The sequence below is a fragment of the Macaca thibetana genome, chromosome 1 (genome assembly GCF_024542745.1).
Source record: "Macaca thibetana thibetana isolate TM-01 chromosome 1, ASM2454274v1, whole genome shotgun sequence".
Taxonomy (NCBI): domain Eukaryota; kingdom Metazoa; phylum Chordata; class Mammalia; order Primates; family Cercopithecidae; genus Macaca; species Macaca thibetana.
Genome location: NC_065578.1, coordinates 137,315,554 through 137,333,714, shown reverse-complemented (window position 1 = coordinate 137,333,714; position 18,161 = coordinate 137,315,554). Strand labels below are relative to the sequence as shown.

The following is an 18,161-nucleotide window of genomic DNA, read 5'->3' as shown; positions in this document are numbered from 1 at the left end:
TCTAGTGCATATGCAGTTGGCACAAATATTAGTGGAGCGCCTTGCTGTGCTGGGCCAATGACCAGTGCTGGACACTGGGGGTCAAGGCAATACCCAGGACGGGCACAACTCTGCCTTCCCAAGCTATGGTTTATTGTGGTGGGATCTGCCTGCCCGGTGAAGTGTCTTCAGCTGCTCCTGTTGCTGGGGGAAGCTCTGCTCTCTGCCTTTGGCTGCCTCCCACACGCTCCCATGTGTCTCCCAGTCCCTAACACCTAGTCCTGCTTTCAATACCACAGGAGCTTGTAGCTGACATTTCTCCATCTTCCTTTTTTTTTTTTTTTTTTTTTGAGACGGAGTCTCGCTCTGTTGCCCAGGCTGGAGTGCAGTGGCCGGATCTCAGCTCACTGCAAGCTCCGCCTCCCGGGTTTACGCCATTCTCCTGCCTCAGCCTCCCGAGTAGCTGGGACTACAGGCGCCTGCCACCTCGCCCGGCTAGTTTTTTTTTGTATTTTTTAGTAGAGACAGGGTTTCACCGTGTTAGCCAGGATGGTCTCGATCTCCTGACCTCGTGATCCGCCTGTCTCGGCCTCCCAAAGTGCTGGGATTACAGGCTTGAGCCACCGCGCCCGGCCTCTCCATCTTCTTTTTTTTTTTTTTTTTTTTTTTTTTTGAGACAGAGTCTCGCTCTGTGGCCCAGGCTGGAGTGCAGTGGCGCAATCTCGGCTCACTGCAAGCTCCGCCTCCCGGGTTCACGCCATTCTCCTGCCTCAGCCTCCTGAGTAGCTGGGACTACAGGCGCCCGCCACCGCGCCCGGCTAATTTTTTGTATTTTTAGTAGAAACGGGGTTTCACCGTGGTCTCGATCTCCTGACCTTGTGATCCGCCCGCCTCGGCCTCCCAAAGTGCTGGGATTACAGGCGTGAGCCACCGCGCCCGGCCTCTCCATCTTCTTAAAGGGCAGGATTTCCTGGCAGAGACATAACGTCTTTCTGGAAGTAAAGGCATAACGTCTTTCTGCATGTCTTTTCTTTTCTGAATTCCTTAAAATAAGAGGAACTCATTTCCAGCTGTTTCCTGCCTTGTTTTTATTGTGGAAGTGTGCTCCCAGCTGCCCATCTGATCAGCTGACATAGGGTCTTTGGGGCCCAGGCACTACTGCTGCTTGGAATTGAAAGATGAAAGCCATAGGACCAGGCATGGCAGCTCGTGCCTGTAATCCCAACACTTTGGGAAGCCGAGGTGGGCAGATCACTTGAGGTCAGGAGTTTGAGACCAGCCTGGCCAACATGGTGAAACTCTGTCTCTACTAAAAATACAAAAATTAGCAGGAGGTGGTGTATGCACCTGTAATCCCAGCTACTCAGGAGTCTGAAGCACGAGAATCTCTTGAACCCAGGGGCAGAAGTTGCAGTGAGCCGAGATTGCATCACTGCACTCTTTGAGACTCTGTCTCAAAAATAAAATAAAATAAAAATAAAAATAAAATAATAATTTAAAAAAAGCAATGGCCTGGCGTGGCTGGAGATGGAACATGCATCAAAGTGTCCCACATGTCTCTGGCAGGGATAGTGAAGGCCTGCACCCTGGCACATGGTAGACTGAGTAAACATTGATCAGTGAGGCCTTGAGGCACTTCAGAGTTTCACAATCCAGAGAGGGAGATGTATTGAAAGTTCAAGGGTGGACACCTGGGCATGGTTCCCAGGAAGAAGGCTGCAGTGGGTTCTAAGAAGTGTGCTGGTGACTATGAGAGATGGGGTTGTGGGTTTCCTCTCTTGAAAGGTGTCTCGATAATCACATGTGGGGTGATAAGGGCTCTGGTCCAGGGGATGGGGCAAGGCACCCAGGGGGCTGAATCTGATGGCATCAGGACTTGGTGATGGGCTGTGGGGGAAGAATCGGATGACTCTAGGGCCTGAGGGAGGGAAGCTGGGAGTTCACTGGGATCACTAGTAGAAATAGGGAGGTGGGGGGTGCCAAGCTGATTTTCCTGATTAGATTTCCTACAGAACTGCAGGAATAAGATGAGAGCCATCGCCCTGGGTGGATTTGTTTGGAGCTCTGTCTCTGGACCACTGTGGACAAGTATTTCTTAGAACGACCCCCAGTGGCCCAATTCTAGGTTTAATGGGGCAGCTCTTGACTGGAGCAAACTCCAGGGCCTCTGCAACCCCCCAGCAGAGTCCCAGACATCTGACATGTAGCAGCCAATGGAGCATACAAGTGGTGGGGTTCCCAGCAGGGACCACCTCCTGCCTTGGGTTTCCAAGACAGAGTCAGGGGCGCTGCCGGGGGTGGTCTGTAGGGACCTTGTCAAAACTCAATGCTTTCTCCTCCGCCTGGGTCCTAACTGCACTGCGTCCAGAGAACCTCCTCTGACTCAGGCATAAGGACGGCCTGCATATTCATGCAGGTTACTGTGAACAAGAACAGTCTGTGGGTTACTTGCCTAGGAATGAGGAAGATGAGGAGCTAGATAACAATGCTGGGCTGGTATCTGCCTGATCGTGCTTTGCTGAGACTAAGGTTTCTTCCCTTTCTGAGCAAAAAAGACACAGGAGTCAGACAAATGGGGATTAAAACACAACTGAGTTGATGTGAAATGTAATAGGCAACTCTATGGACACAGAAAGTAGATTAGAGTCTGCTTAGGACCTAATGTGGGGGGGCAGTAGAGGAGCGACAGCTGAAGGGTATGGAATTTCTCTGTGCTGATGAAAATGTTCTACAGTTGACTGTGGGTATGGTTGCACATGCCTGAATATCCTCAAAACCATTGGAGTGTTCACTTTAAATGGGCAAATTGTATGGTATATGAATTATGTTTCAGTAAAGCTCTTACACACACAGCTAAGATGTGTGGCCATGGCTGGGCTTCCTAGCAGTGTCCCCCAACCCTAAATTGAACTTACTCTCCCAGCACTTGGGCCTCCCCATTACCCCCGTCTGCCCTGAGGATGAGCCCCTCTACAAGAGGGACAGAGCAGGGGCTGTGGGCCACCACTCAGGAAAGGTGCTCCTCTCCCCTGGGGGAGGGAGCCCAGAGGGCGTGGACAGAAGCCTTCTCAGACATGAGGCCGCCAGGCACAGTGGCTCATGCCTGTAATCTCAGCACTTTGGGAGGCCAAGGCGGGCGAATTACAAGGTCAAGAGATCGAGACCATCCTGGCCAGTGAAACCCCATCTCTACTAAAAATACAAAAATTAGCTGGGCATGGTGGCACGTGCCTCTAGTCCCAGCTACTTGGGAGGCTGAGGCAGGAGAATTGCTTGAACCAGGGACACAGAGGTTGCAGTGAGCCGAGATTGTGCAACTGTACTCCATCCTGGGCAACAGAGCGAGACTCCATCTCAAAAAAAAAAAAAAAAATGAGGCCTCAGAAATGCAGCTCCCAAAACCCCCTACCCAGGACTGTGCAGAAGCCAATCTAGGTTCCTCTTTTCCCAGGATGATGAACAATTTTCAAAGCTTAGTAGGATTGTGGGTGATTTTGTCTCATTGTCTGTTGTTTTTCCATTTTTCTATATCTCATATATATGTTACATATACTATATATAGTAGGTATATAGTGTGTATATATTATAATATATAATATATATTATATATAACAATTTATAATATATAATATAACATATATATTATAATATAACATATAATAATATAACATATAATATATAATAAAACATGTATATGTTATATCACATATATATTATATATTATATTGTATATTATAATATATGTATTATATGTTATACATATAATATATAATATATTATTATACACATAATATATATACGGTCAAATGTAAATAAAATCAGGGACGGGGTTGGAGTGCAGCAGGAAAGAGCCTGCTGCGAATCAGAGTCTCTGAGCTGTCAGGGCTGGGCTGGGCGGGCTCCGTTACTGATGACATCCCCCCATTTTGCAGGAGCCATGTGGCTAGAAATCCTCCTGACTTCAGTGCTGGGCTTTGCCATCTACTGGTTCATCTCCCGGGACAAAGAGGAAACTTTGCCACTTGAAGATGGGTGGTGGGGCCCAGGCACGAGGCCCACAGGCAGGGAAGACGAGAGCATCCACCCTTTCAAGGTGGAAACGTCAGATGAGGAGATCCACGTAAGGCACCTTGGGCCAGGCCGGACTGGGCAGTGGAGAGGGTGGTGTCTCGGAGACGGGTTGGGTCTTAGGCCAGATGCGGGAGGGGATGGGGGCTTGGGAATGGTCCGTCCTACTTGGGAGTGTGTTTCAGTCTGCTTTTCCCCTGCTGGGCAGGTGCAGGTTGCTTTGGAGAGGGATACCAAGCCCTCCCACTTTGTCTCTTCTCCTTTCCCTATCCGAGGCCCAGCAGTGCTCAGGCAGGAGATGGGGTGCCAGCAGACTCAGTTACCTGCATCAAAGGTCACAGAAAGCAGCTGTCATCACCTCCTCTATGCCCTGCCTGAAGCCTTGGGAGTGAGGTTGTGGGAGAAAGTGAGCAGGTTTCCACCATCAGAGACCCAGGAAGCACTGAGAAGGCAGGAATGCTGCTGCTTAGGCAACCGCTGTGTATCAGCCATTCCTGGTCACATTCAATCCCTGTGGTGATCCCGCGGGGTGAGGACTGTTGTTCCCATCCTGCAGATGCAGAAGCTGAAGCTCAGGGTCATAAAGCAACTTGTTCAAGGCGGCCTAGCTAACAAGCGGAAAGATTTGAAGTCAGGTCTAACCCTGAAGCCGCTGCCCCTCCTCTGCACAGGGATAGAGTCAGGAAGGAGGTTACTGGGCAAGTGGGGTGACCTGAGAATGCAACCTCAGGGAGGAGCAAGGCTCAAGTTGGGGACAGGACAGTAGGCAGGCCTGGCATGGCCCTGCCTATCCTTTCTTTCATTCTGTGGGTTTTGAGCACCTACTGTGTGCAGGCAGAAGAGAGAGCCCCTTCCGTCCAACAGCATACAGTCCAGTGAATGAGAAAAGGAATGTGCACAAAGAAAAATAGACTAAAAGATAAATAAGGATCGGCTGGGTGCGGTGGCTCACACCCGTAATCCCAACACTTTAGAAGGCCGAGGTGGGTGGATCACCTGAGGTCAGGAGTTCAAGACCAGCCTGGCCAACATGGTGAAACTCCGTCTCTACTAAAAATACAAAAAATTAGCCGGGCATGGTGGCGGGCACCTATAATAATCCCAGCTACTCGGGAAGCTGAGGCAGGAGAATCCCTTGAACCCAGAAGGCAGAGGCTGCAGTGAGCCAAGATCGCACCACTGCACTTCAGCCTGGGCAACAAGAGTGAAACGCCGTCTCAAAAAAAAAAAGATGGATAAGGATAAATGTCACAAAAAGCATGGATAAAAAGTCATGAGAGTTCCAAGGAAGAAGGGATTTAAAAGCAGAAGCTGGGCTAAACCCAAGAACAATCAGGCTGAGGCTCCCTGGATAGGACTTGCTTGCTGCAGCCTTGCTATTTAGGGCCAAAGCTGAGTCCTGAGGAAAACTCCTTTACGGAATTAGACTCCTAAGGGAGTCTGAGATTTCCAAAATCTGTTCGGGGGTGACTGAAACACTTGAGAAGAAGCCTGAGAATAGTGACACTTGAGAGGCTCCCTAAGCTGACATGAACTTCCTCCCACTGGGGCTGGCCTTTTAGCCTAATACATGCCCATGAGGCTTGCACCCTCTCTCCTGGTCTGTAAATTTTTTATTTTTTGGAGACAGGGTCTGGCTCTGTCACCAGGCTGGAGTGCAGTGGTGTGATCTTGGCTCACTGCAACCTCTACCTCCCGGGTTCAAGCGATTCTCCTGCCTCAGCCTCCCGAGTAGCTGGGGTTACAGGCGCCTTCCACCATGCCCAGCTAATTTTTGTATTTTTAGTAGAGATGGGGTTTCGCCATGTTGGCCAGGCTGGTCTTGAACTCCTGACCTCAGGTGATCCACCCACCTCAGCCTCCCAAAGCACTGAGATTACAGGCGTGAACCACTGTGCTGGGCCTGGCCTGTAATTTTTATCCCAACTGAGTTATAATGTATCATTCAGTGTTGTATATCAGGGGTCAGGAAACCATGGCCCATAGACCAAATGTAGCCTGCTACCTGTTTTAGCATGACCCCTATGCCAAGAATAGTGTTTACCTCTTTAAATAGTTAGGGGGAAAAAAATCAAAAGAGAATAATAGTTTGTGACATGTGAAAATTATATAGCAGTCAGATTTCAGTGTCCATAAATAAAGTTTTATTGGAACACAGCCACCCCCATTCATCTGTGCATTGGCTATGGCTGTCCATAAATAAAGTTTTATTGGAACACAGCCACCCCCATTCATCTGTGCATTGGCTGTGGCTGCCTTCACACTAGGAAGACAGAGTGGAGTCACTGCAGCCTGCAAAGCCTAGAATATTACTATCTGGCCCTCTACAGAAAAAAGTTTGCTGACTCCCGCTATAGGGAAACCTGGGTAAATTAAAGATGTGTGTTGTTTATACACTTAAAGAGTAAAAGATGGGCTGGGCGCAGTGGCTTACACCTGTAATCCCACTGTTTTCGGAGGCCAAGGCAGACAGATCACTTGAAGCCAGGAGTTCAAGACCAGCCTGGCCAACATGGCAAAACCCCATCTCTACTAAAAATGCAAAAATTAGCTGGACATGGTGGCTCACACCTGTAATCCCAGCTACTCTGGGAGCTGAGGCACGACTCGCTTGAACCTGGGAGGTGGGGGTTGCAGTGGGCCGAGATCACGCCACTGATCCAGCCTGGGCAACAGAGTGAGACCCTGTCAAAAAAAAAAAAAAAAAGAAAAAGAAATGCGAAGTCTACAGTGAAGAAGGAAGAAGGGAAGAACACATCCACTTTGGGAGCAGACAGTGAGGTGGGAAACTGCTTTGCCACTACCAGAGTGCAGTGTCTTGTGGCTGCAGGGTTTGCTGTGTTTTCTGGAAACAAACTTTGCTCTTGTGCCCTGCCCTACCCATCCCTCTCAACTTGGGGTCCTGCATTTTGCTCCAGGACTTACACCAGAGGATCGATAAGTTCCGTTTCACCCCACCTTTGGAGGACAGCTGCTTCCACTATGGCTTCAACTCCAACTACCTGAAGAAAGTCATCTCCTACTGGCGAAATGAATTCAACTGGAAGAAGCAGGTGGAGAGTCTCAATAGATACCCTCACTTCAAGACTAAGATTGAAGGTATGTTTGCAAAACGCCAGCCAGAGAGGGATGTGTGTCATAAGAACGCCTTCTTGCACAATGTAACTTAGAGTCAGATAAAGTTGGAGAGATTCAGAACCCAATTTTAGGTCACTGAGATGTACTTATAAGTTGTAACCTTACTAAATGCAAAAATATTGCAGTCACAGCAAATCTGTCCATCTTTAGAGCTAGGCAGGAACACATACATGCAATTTAAAAACCAAAGAAATGCACCATCCAGTCCAATGATGTGGCAGTCTTTGAGAGGAAGGATGGAGATGAGATTTAGACCCAGGCCAGGTGGGGTGGCTCACACCTGTAATCCCAGCACTTTGGGAGGACAAGGCAGGTGTATCTCGAGGTCAAGAGTTCAAGACCAGCCTGGCCAAGATGGTGAAACCCCGTCTCTACTAGAAATACAAAAATTAGCCAGGTGTGGTGGCAGGCACCTGTAATCCCAGCTACTCTGGAGGCTGAAGGAGAATTGCTTGAAGCCAGGAGGCGGAGGTTGCAGTGAGCCGAGATTGTGCCACTGCACCCCAGCCTGGGCAACAGAGAAAGACTCTGTCTCCAAAAAAAAAAAAAAAAAAAAAAAAAAATTTAGACCTGGGCAGGGCCTTGGTCAGCTCAACCCATTCTTGAAGTTTTGGAGTCCATGATACCATGACTGTTCAAAGATGCTCAGCCTGTCAGTCAAGATCCTATGAAACACTATCCTATCTGTCTGCATCTCTAGGCCTCATGTCCCAACTGTATCACAGGTTGTCACACAATGTCACCAGGAAGGGAAGGTATCTTTCAGAATTTTCTTGGGAAGGTAACCCCAGGATCATTGGGATGAAGTAACAGTTTCCTTAGTGAAAAAGCATTTTTTTTTTTTTTTTTTTTTTTTTTTTTTTTTTTTTTTTTTTGAGACGGAGTCTCGCTTTGGAGTGCAGTGGCCGGATCTCAGCTCACTGCAAGCTCCGCCTCCCGGGTTTACGCCATTCTCCTGCCTCAGCCTCCCGAGTAGCTGGGACTACAGGCGCCCACCACCTCGCCCGGCTAGTTTTTTGTATTTTTAGTAGAGACGGGGTTTCGCCATATTAGCCAGGATGGTCTCGATCTCCTGACCTCGTGATCCGCCCGTCTCGGCCTCCCAAAGTGCTGGGATTACAGGCTTGAGCCACCGCGCCCGGCCGAAAAAGCATTTTTTTAACCCCAAAAAGATTTAGAATTAAATACGGGCTGGGTGCGGTGGCTCATGCCTGTAATCCTAGCACTTTGGGAGGCCGAGGCAGGTGGATCACCTGAGGTCAGGAGCTCAAGGCCAGCCTGGCCAACATGGTAAAACCCTGTCTCTACTAAAAATACAAAAATCAGCTGGGCGTGATGGCTCACGCCTGTAATCCCAGCTACTCGGGAGGCTGAGGCACGAGAGTCTTGAACCTGGGAGGAGAGGTTGCAGTGAGCTCAGATGGCACCACTGCACTCCAGCCTGGGCTCCATCTCAAAAAAAAAAGACTCTGCTCTCAGGTCTTTGTATCTATACCCAGAAGTGGACTTGCTGGATCAGGTAATTCTGTGTTTAATATTCTGAGGAACCGCCATACTGTGTTCTGCAGCAGCTGCACCATTTTACTTTCCCGCCCAACAATGCCTCAGAATCCCGATTTCTCCAAATCCTTGCCAATATGTTTTTTTTCCTTTCTTTTTTTCGGTAATGGTCATCCTAATGGGTATGAAATGGTATCACATTGTGGTTTTGAGTCGCATTCTCCTAATGATTACTGATGTTGAGCATTTTTTTATGCGGTACTTATTGAATTCTTTGTAATTTCTCTGAAGAAATGTCTGTACATGTCTTCTGTCCATTTTTGGGCTTTTTGTTAGGGTTTAGGAGTTCTCTATATATTCTGAATAAAATATCTTATATGATATTTGCAAATGTTTTCTCCCACTCTGTGGGTTGCCATACAATGAATCTTTTTTTTTTTTTTTTTTTTTTTTTTTTTTTTTTTTTTTTTTGAGACAGAGTCTCACTCTGTCGCCCAGGCTAGAGTGCAGTGGCGTGATCTCAGCTCACTGCAAGCTCCACCTCCTGGGTTCACGCCATTCTCCTGCCTCAGCCTCCCAAGTAGCTGGGACTACAGGCGCCCACCACCATGCCTGGCTAATTTTTTGTATTTTTTTTTTTTTTAGTAGAGATGGAGTTTTGCCGTGTTAGCCAGGATGGTCTCAATCTCCTGACCTCGTGATCTCCCCACCTTGGCCTCCCAAAGTGCTGGGAATACAGGCGTGAGCCACCACTCCTGGCCACAATTAATCTTTTTAAGAGACAAGGTCTTGCTGTGTTGCTCAGGCTGGAGTACAGTGGCTATTCACAGGTGTGATCATGGCTCACCACAGCCTCAAACTCCAGGGCTCAAGCAGTCCTTTTGCCTCAGGCCTCCTGAAAGCTGGTACTATAGGCGAGCACCACTATGCCCAGCTTGTTAATTTTTTATATTGAGGAAATTGTACATGTTAGGAATCTTATTTTTAATGTTTAAGATGATTTGGCCTTTTCAAGGAATGGCTAAAATTTTAATTTGTTAAAATTCTGGGAATTACTTAAAATATATGAAAGACATGTTGGTCAGTCAGATAAACTAAAGTTCCTAAAAAAAGGAAATTGAAATTATACAGTGTTAACTGGGTGTGGTGGCATGCACCTGTAGTCCCAGCTACTCAGGAGGCTGAGGCAGGAGGATCGCTTGAGCCCAGGAATTCAAGGCTGCAGTGAGCTATGAGGACATCACTGCACTAGGTGACAGATCAAGACCCCATCTCTTAAAAAAAGAGAGAGTGGCCAGGCGTGGTGGTGCACGCCTGTAATCCCAGCACTTTGGGAGGCCAAGGCAGGCAGATCACGAGGTCAGGAGATCGAGACCATCCTGACTCACATGGTGAAACCCCGTCTCTACTAAAAATAAAAACAAATTAGCCAGGCATGGTGGTGGGCGCCTGTAGTCCCAGCTACTCGTGAGGCTGAGGCAGGAGAATGGCGTGAACCCAGGAGGCGAAGGTTGCACTGAGCCAAGATCACGCCACTGTACTCCAGCCTGGGTGACAGATCGAGACTCCATCTAAAAAAAAAAGAGAGAGAGAGCGCCAGGTGCGGCGGCTCACACCTGTAATCCCAGCACTTTGGGAGGCCGAGGCGGGTGGATCACAAGGTCAAGAGATGGAGACCATCCTGGCCAACATGGTGAAACCCCGTCTCTACTAAAAATACAAAAGTTATCTGGGTGTGGTGGCATGTGCCTGTAGTCCCAGCTACTCGGGAGGCTGAGGCAAGAGAATTGCTTGAACCAGGGAGGCGGAGGTTGCAGTGAGCTGAGATCGCGCCACTGCACTCCAGCCTGGTGACAGAGCAAGACCCTATCTCAGAAAGAAAGGGAGAAAGGAAGGATGGATGGAAACCTTGACTTGGCAGCAAACATCCTTGTTCTCCTGATGCAAGCGGGCCAGGCCTGAGGGAGACGGAGTCAGAGAAAAGCTAAGTCCCAGTGATGTGTGTCCTGGAACTAGAGCCCTTCCTGGAGCTCAGCCAAGAACACTAAAAAAAAAAAAAAAAAAAAAAAAAAAATCTGGAATGATTTTTTGGATCAAATTTGGACTCCTCTTGAGTGTTGCTGTATTCTTTACAGGATTTTGATATCTTCTGTTATTAGCCTAACAAGAGGGTTCAAGCCACTTAATCCCAGCCAAACTGCTGTATGCAATTACCAGAGGTTCCTGTTTGGATCCCTGGCACAAAATTGCCTGGCTTCCTTGAGTTTGACTTGGATCCCTGTGTTTTCCCAGCTCTTCAATGTCCATCCAGCAGAAATTAACAGGGCGCCTGCTGTACCCAGGCATTCTGCTGGGGCTGGGGACACATAGGGAGGACAGGGTCCCTCCTTCACAGCTCATAGGTTCTTCCGGGGCAATTATAGCATATGGTGGCAGCATTATGAGGGAGGAGGTTCTGGGAGTTTCATGAGCCCCACAATCTTCCTTTGAATGTGAGGGAAGGCTTCCTGGAGGAGATGGCATCTAAGCTGAAATGAGTGGGACTTTGCCAGGTGTGTGGGGAAGGTGGTCCAAGAAAGGGGAACAGCATGTTCAAAGGCCCAGAGGCAGGAGGCATTAAAGGGCCCTTTCCCTCCTGGCGGCTGCCAGCCTTACCCTACTGGACCCTTTCAGAGTTCCTCATGACACTGGGGTTTTTTTAGAGACAGGGTCTCACTCTGTCACCCAGGCTGGAGTGCAGTGGTGTGATCACAGTTCACTGCAGCCTCAACCTCCTGAGTTCAAATGATCCTCCCACCTCAGCTTCCCAAGTGTCCCAGCTAGGCTATTTATTTTATTTTATTATTATTATTATTATTTGCATTGTTAATAGAGACGAGGTCTCACCATGTCGTCCAGGCTGATCGCAAACTCCTGGGCTCAAGCAGTTCTCCCACCTTGCCCTCCCAAAGTATTGGGATTACAGGCATGAGCCACCACACCCAGCTGACATTGAGTGTTTACAGTGCAAAACCTCCCTCAGGTACAACTGCTCCAAAAGAGCCAGTTTCTAGCATTGAATTCATCGTGGACTTACCCATGTATGGTTCTGGCACCCTGCCCAGGGCTGGAGGCCTGTTCTTGGCCTTGGTCCTTGTGGTTTGGAGTCCCTCCTCTGGGCCTGGATTCCTGCGTTCTCTGCCCATCCCCCCACAGTGCTGAGTGGGCAGCCTCTGGTCTGTGGGCCCAGCAAACCTTCAATATCTCCCTGAATCTTGTCCTGGGCCCCCAGGCTGGGGTTGGTCCAAGTCCTCCTCCCTCTTCTCTCTCACAGCGGACTTCTTCAGGGTCCTCTCTGTCACTGCACTACCCCTGCACTCCTGGATGCTCATAGCCCAGCCTCCAACCCCCACCCCAGTGTTCTGTCCTCATCCACACTGGCCTCACTGTTCAGCCTCCCTGCCCCTACCACTTCCCTGCTCATTCTATGCTGAGCTTCCAGATCTGTCCCACATCCTGGGCTGCAGGAGACCAGATGCTGTCCTCAGAGTCTGAGAGCTGACAAAGGTGTCAGAGACCTCTGGATAAGCCCAACCCCATCACGTCCAGGAAGAAGGGAACTGCCTGAGGCACCAGGTCTCCAGACTTCCTGCCTGCCCCTTTTTCCTTTACCCTTGGCCCTGACACCCAATACCCCACCCCCTTGCCTCTTCCCCTCCAAGCCCAGCACTGCCATCCTGAGCCCTCCTCAGCTCCAGGATGCTAGCCCAGCAGCCCTGTCATGGAGCATCCTATGGGTGCTACAGACCTATAGGGAAAGTCAGAAAGAGTATTTCCTCCCACAAAGGGAAACGGACCCATGAGGCAAACTATGAGCTATGGGCTTTTAAAAAATGTCTTGCCGGGTGTGGTGGCTCACGCCTGTAATCTCAGCACTTTGGGAGGCCAAGACGGGCAGATCATGTGATGGCTGGAGTTCAAGACCAACCTGGCCAACATGGTGAAACCCTGTCTCTACTAAAAATATGAAAATTAGCCAGGCGTGGTGGCACATGTCTGTAGTCCCAGCTACTCGGGATGCTGAGGCAGGAAAATCACTTGAACCAGGGAGACAGAGGTTGCACTGAGCTGAGATCGTGCCATCACATCCCAGCCTGGGCAAGAAGAGCGAAACTCCATCTCAAAAAAAAAAAAAAAAAGCCTTGACGAGGCTTGGTGGCTCATGCCTGTAATCCCAACACTTTGGGAGGCTGAGGCGGGAGGAAGCCAGGAATTTGAGGCCAGCCTGGGCAACTTAGCGAGACTCTGTCTCTATTTTTAAAAAGTCTTAATTTTTAAAATTCAAGTATTTAGGCCAGGCATGGTGGCTCACACCTGTCATCCCAGAACTTTGGGAGGCCAAGGGGCAGGCGGATCACGAGGTCAGGAGATCCAGACGATCCTGGTTAACATGGTGAAACCCTGTCTCTACTAAAAAATACAAAAAAAAGGCCAGGCACTGTGGCTCACGCCTGTAATCCCAGCACTTTGGGAGGCAGAGGCGGGCAGATCACAAGGTCAGGAGATCAAGACCATCCTGGCTAACATGGTGAAACCCCGTTTCTACTAAAAATACAAAAAATCAGCTGGGCATGGTGGTGGGTGCCTGTAGTCCCAGCTACTCCAGAGGCTGAGGCAGGAGAATGGCGTGAACCTGGGAGGCAGAGGTTGCAGTGAGCCAAGATCATACCACTGCACTCCAGCCTGGGTGACAGAGTGAGACTCTGCCTCAAAAAAAAAAAAAAAAAAAAAATTTAAAATGGAAAAGCACAGAAGGAAATATAGTGAGAAGCAGCTCCCTCTTGCCCCTGTGCCGGCCAGAGGCAGCTATGTTTTACTCGTGCGTCCTGGGAGAGCCTGCGCGTCCACAAGAGTGGATGTGTATTTTTTCTCTAATTTAAAACTCAAATGACAATGTGGTAGAATTTGAATTAAAAAGAATCTCACATCATGCAGTGTGTTCCAAAGGAGATAAGATCACCTACTAAAATAAACTTTAGAATAGGAGTAAATTTAGCAACATAGAAGGACACCCAGGATACATTGTTAAGTAAAAAAAAAAAGAAAAAAGAGGTTCTAAAATAGAGTGTATGTATGGTTCTATTTTTGTTAAAAGTTATGTTCTGTAAGTCTTTTTAAAAAGTTTGAACTGTCACAGCCAAGAAGGGTCTAAAGAGACATGACAGCTCAGTGGAGTGTAGGTCCTGGTTGGGATCCTGGAACAGAAAATGGACATTAGGGGAAAAACTAAGGAAATCTGGCTAAAATTTTGTTGTGTGTAGCTACCAGTATTATCCAGGTTTTAAAAAGGAGAAAATCCTGGCCGGGTGTGGTGGTTCACACCAGTAATCCCAACACTTTGAGAGGCCAAGGTGGGAGGATGGCTTGAGCCCAGGAGTTTGAGACCAGCCTGGGCAATATAGAGAGACCCCATCTCTACAAAAAAATAAAATAAAATAACAAAAAGGAGCTAGACATGGTGTTGCCTACCTGTAGTCCCAGCTATTTGGGAGGCTGAGGTGGGAGGATCGCTTGAGCCCGGGAGGTTGAGGCTGCAGTGAGCCATGATGGTGCCACTGCACTTCAGCCTGGGCAACACAGTGAGACCTCATCTCTAAAAGAAGAAGAAGAAGAAAAAAAGGAAATCCTGCAATGTGTGACAACATGAATAAACTCGGAGGAAATAATGCTAAGTGAAATAAACCAGGGATAGAAGGACAAGTACCACATGATTCCACCTATAGGAGGAATCTGAAATAGTCAAACTCAACAGAAGCAGAGAGTAGAAGGGTGGTTGTCAGGGGTTGGGGAATAGGGGAAACGGTGTTGCTGATAGTCGCTGTGTAAAGTTTGAGTCCTGCCAGCCGAAGACATCCTAGAGATGTGCTGTACAGCAGAGCGCCGTCAGTGTTGGCCATTTACAAATCTGTTCAAAGGGTAGGACCCATATTAAGTGTTCTCGCCATATAATAAGTGTAAACACTAAGGAAATCAGACTATGGACTTTATAGTTAATAATATCTCAGTCTGGTTTGTCAATTGTAATAAATGTTCCATGCTAACATAAAATATTAATAATGGGGGAAACCTGGTGGGTTTGAGGTATATGGGAGTTTTCTGGACTCTTGGCAGTTTTTCAGCAACTGTTCCAAAATAAAGTTTAGACAGACAACACCATGTTGTCTCTTGAGAGTGGGATTACATGTGAGTCTTCCCCCTTTGGCTTGTCTTCTGAGTTTTCTACAGTAAACATGTATTATTTATATAATATATTAACGACAGAACAGAACATTAGCTACACCACGCTGACTGCACCAGCCCTGGTGGCAGAGGGTTCCAGGCATGGCAGCCACCCTCACTGTGAGTGCCTTAAGGGCCCAGTTGCTGTCCAGGGCACTGGCCTGGGAAGGGGCTGCCTTCTTTTGATATACAGAGGCCCCAAGTCAGTCCAGAGGAGACCGGAATCCATTCACCTGCCCTTGGCTATGATGATGTTTCCAGCATTGAACTTAAAAAAAAAAAAAAAACTTCCACTTTATTTTAATTGTTTGAGATGGAGTCTTGCTCTGTTGCCCAGGCTAGAGTGTCGTGGTGTGATCTTGGCTCAGTGCAACCTCTGCTTCCCAGGTTCAAGTGATTCTCTTGCCTCAGCCTCCCGAGTAGCTGGAATTGCAGGCGCCTGCCACCACGCTCGGGTAATTTTTTTGTATTTTTAGTAGAGACGGGGTTTCACCATGTTGGCCAGGCTGGTGTCGAACTCCTGACCTTAGGTGATCTGCCCATCTTAGCCTCCCAAAGTGCTGGGATTACAGGCGTGAGCCATCACACCAGGCCCAAAAATCTTCCACTTTAAAGAAAATATCATTTGGTAATTAGAAAAAGGTAACATTTTGTCACCGTGTATGAAAAAAGTTATTCATTTAATACCTGTTCATTGTAGAAAAAATGGAAAGTACATAAAACTCAAAGAGAAATTAAAAGCACTGGAATCTACTGCTCGGAGAGAACTGCTTTTTACATTCCCAAATTTTAAAAACTCACCAATATATGGTATAACCACAGTATATGCATAGATGACTTTACAAAAACTGGGTCACACAATGGATATGACTTGATCATTTGCTTTTACCTCCCAGTAATATCTACTGATCTGTTTTCTATGTTAAATAAATATACATCTACCCTGTCCATTTAGATGACTGAATTGGACTCCAGTATACTGTCAAACTATACTTGATTAATCCTGTATTGCTGGATATGTGGGACTTTCTCCCTACCCTCCAGATTTTAAATTATAGACCAAGTATTTATGGAGGCCTGCTGTGAGCCAGGAGCTGTCCTGAGCCCTGGAAACCCAGCAGTGCCTGTACAGACCTGGCCCTGCCATCAGGGGGCACCTCTAAGGAAACCGGGAGGCAATAATCGTAGCTCCCTTGCAGGGAGGTTGTAAAGGCTGAGTGAGGACGTCTGTGCACCTGGAGCACAGTGTGAATATGAAACCAGTGTCAGCCATTACTGTCATCAATACCATGAGGGGTGGCGGGGGCGGGGGCACTAAGGCTGGCAGTACTCAATATCCAGGTTCTGGGGGGTGCCAGAGCCTGACTACACAGGGCCTTCTCTCCCTCCACCCTGACTGTGCTCTCTCCCCCAGGGCTGGACATCCACTTCATCCATGTGAAGCCCCCCCAGCTGCCCGCAGGCCGTACCCCGAAGCCCTTGCTGATGGTGCATGGCTGGCCTGGCTCTTTCTACGAGTTTTATAAGATCATCCCACTCCTGACTGACCCCAAGAACCATGGCCTGAGCGATGAGCACGTTTTTGAAGTCATCTGCCCTTCCATCCCAGGCTATGGCTTTTCAGAGGCATCCTCCAAGAAGGGTATGGGGCTGCTAGAGCCTCCATAACTGCCCCGTCCTTGCCAAGGGTGGGCCAGATGTTCCCACCAGGCTCTCCTTCCGGGAGGGTGAGCAGGGAGTTGGCCCTAGTAAGCTGGGAAAAGAGGGACCAGAGAGGCTGGCCCCAGACACACTACCCTCCAGGGCTGGAGATGCCACCCCTACGTTTGGGCTCCAGGATTCCTTCTTGCCTCTGTGAGCTTTTCTCACCTCCACCTGGGAGGAGGCGGGCCTGAGAAATTTCACAGAACCCCCAGAGGGCCCATGGAGCAATCTGCCTGTGACTCCATGCCTTTCCCCATCACCGCCAGGGTTCAACTCGGTGGCCACCGCCAGGATCTTCTACAAGCTGATGCTGCGGCTGGGCTTCCAGGAATTCTACATTCAAGGAGGGGACTGGGGGGCCCTGATCTGCACCAATATGGCCCAGCTGGTGCCCAGGTGAGGTCACTGTCGGGGTGGTGTGTGTGTGTTTGTGTGTGTGTGTCCTCTTAAGAGATGGACCTCTGTGCAGGGGGGGCCAAGGTCCCCCCAGGGGAGAGGAGGGAGTGTGACTGTCACTCAGCAGTGCCTGAGGCATGTTGACTTGGATTTTCCTGTCTGTAACCCAGGGTTGCGGCTCTGGGCCAGGTTCCCAGGCAGAGAAGGCCTGTGATACGAGGGGAATGTCAGGCTTTAGACCTCTGCTGGACCAAGCTCTGGGACAGCCCTGAGCAGAACTCCCCAGAAACTATTTTTCCCCCAACCTCCCTCCTCCAACTCCCATGGCCTCCCCAGTGGGGCTGGTGCTGAAAGAGGCTGGCCCTGTGCTCACTCCTCAACCCTGAGGCCTGTTCCTCCTCCGCCATCTCTCCTCTCCCGCTCTCCTTGACACCACCCCAGCCTCACCTGGGCCCCTCTCTCTGCCCTCAGCCACGTGAAAGGCCTGCACTTGAACATGGCTTTGGTTTTAAGCAACTTCTCTACCCTGACCCTTCTCCTGGGACGGCGTTTCGGGAGGTTTCTTGGCTACACTGAGAGAGATGTGGAGCTGCTGTACCCTGTCAAGGAGAAGGTCTTCTACAGCCTGATGAGGGAGAGCGGCTACATGCACATCCAGTGCACCAAGCCCGACACCGTGGGTGAGCATGCTCAGGGGGCCTCGCCCACTGCTGGCTCCACTGGGGTGGCGAGACCCCGCGGGGGAACCTCACCACCCCACCCCAATGCTGCCCACAGGAGAAAGCCTCTTATAAGGACCTCCCAGCCCTTTAGGTCTTTAAACTGCATTTTCCCATAAAATCAAGAGGATGGACTCTCAGCAGATTCCCAGGCCAATTTAGCAACTCTGTTTAGCCGACTCAGCATTCATAGTGGCTTTCACCCCTGATCTCCCACCCCTGAGTCTATATCCTACACTGAGAAGCAGAGGGATGGAGGGATTGGGGTAGGAGGAATCCTGGGGGTGGGCAGCTCTGGGCTGCAGGGGAGAGGGGAGAGGGTGCCCTGGGGCCTTGGGGAAGAGGTTCCCAGGCAGTGAGGGAGGGCCCAGCAACCACATCTGCCACCAGGGTCCTGTT

General features: G+C 49.2%; 2 protein-coding genes across 3 annotated transcripts in view; both read left to right on the top strand.

The window, feature by feature from the left end:
- The window catches only part of LOC126937204 (histone H3.3A), a 403,313-nt gene that overhangs the window by 156,097 nt on the left and 229,055 nt on the right, over positions 1 to 18,161 (top strand). The window lies entirely within an intron of this gene.
- The window catches only part of EPHX1 (epoxide hydrolase 1), a 38,911-nt gene that overhangs the window by 15,676 nt on the left and 5,074 nt on the right, over positions 1 to 18,161 (top strand). For both annotated transcript variants that reach the window (XM_050760516.1, XM_050760517.1), the window contains exons 2-6: positions 3,912 to 4,099; positions 6,966 to 7,146; positions 16,358 to 16,585; positions 16,914 to 17,043; positions 17,515 to 17,723. In XM_050760516.1, the coding sequence (XP_050616473.1) occupies positions 3,917 to 4,099; positions 6,966 to 7,146; positions 16,358 to 16,585; positions 16,914 to 17,043; positions 17,515 to 17,723 (931 nt within the window). In that variant the 5' untranslated portion in view covers positions 3,912 to 3,916. The remainder of the gene's footprint in view (positions 1 to 3,911; positions 4,100 to 6,965; positions 7,147 to 16,357; positions 16,586 to 16,913; positions 17,044 to 17,514; positions 17,724 to 18,161) is intronic.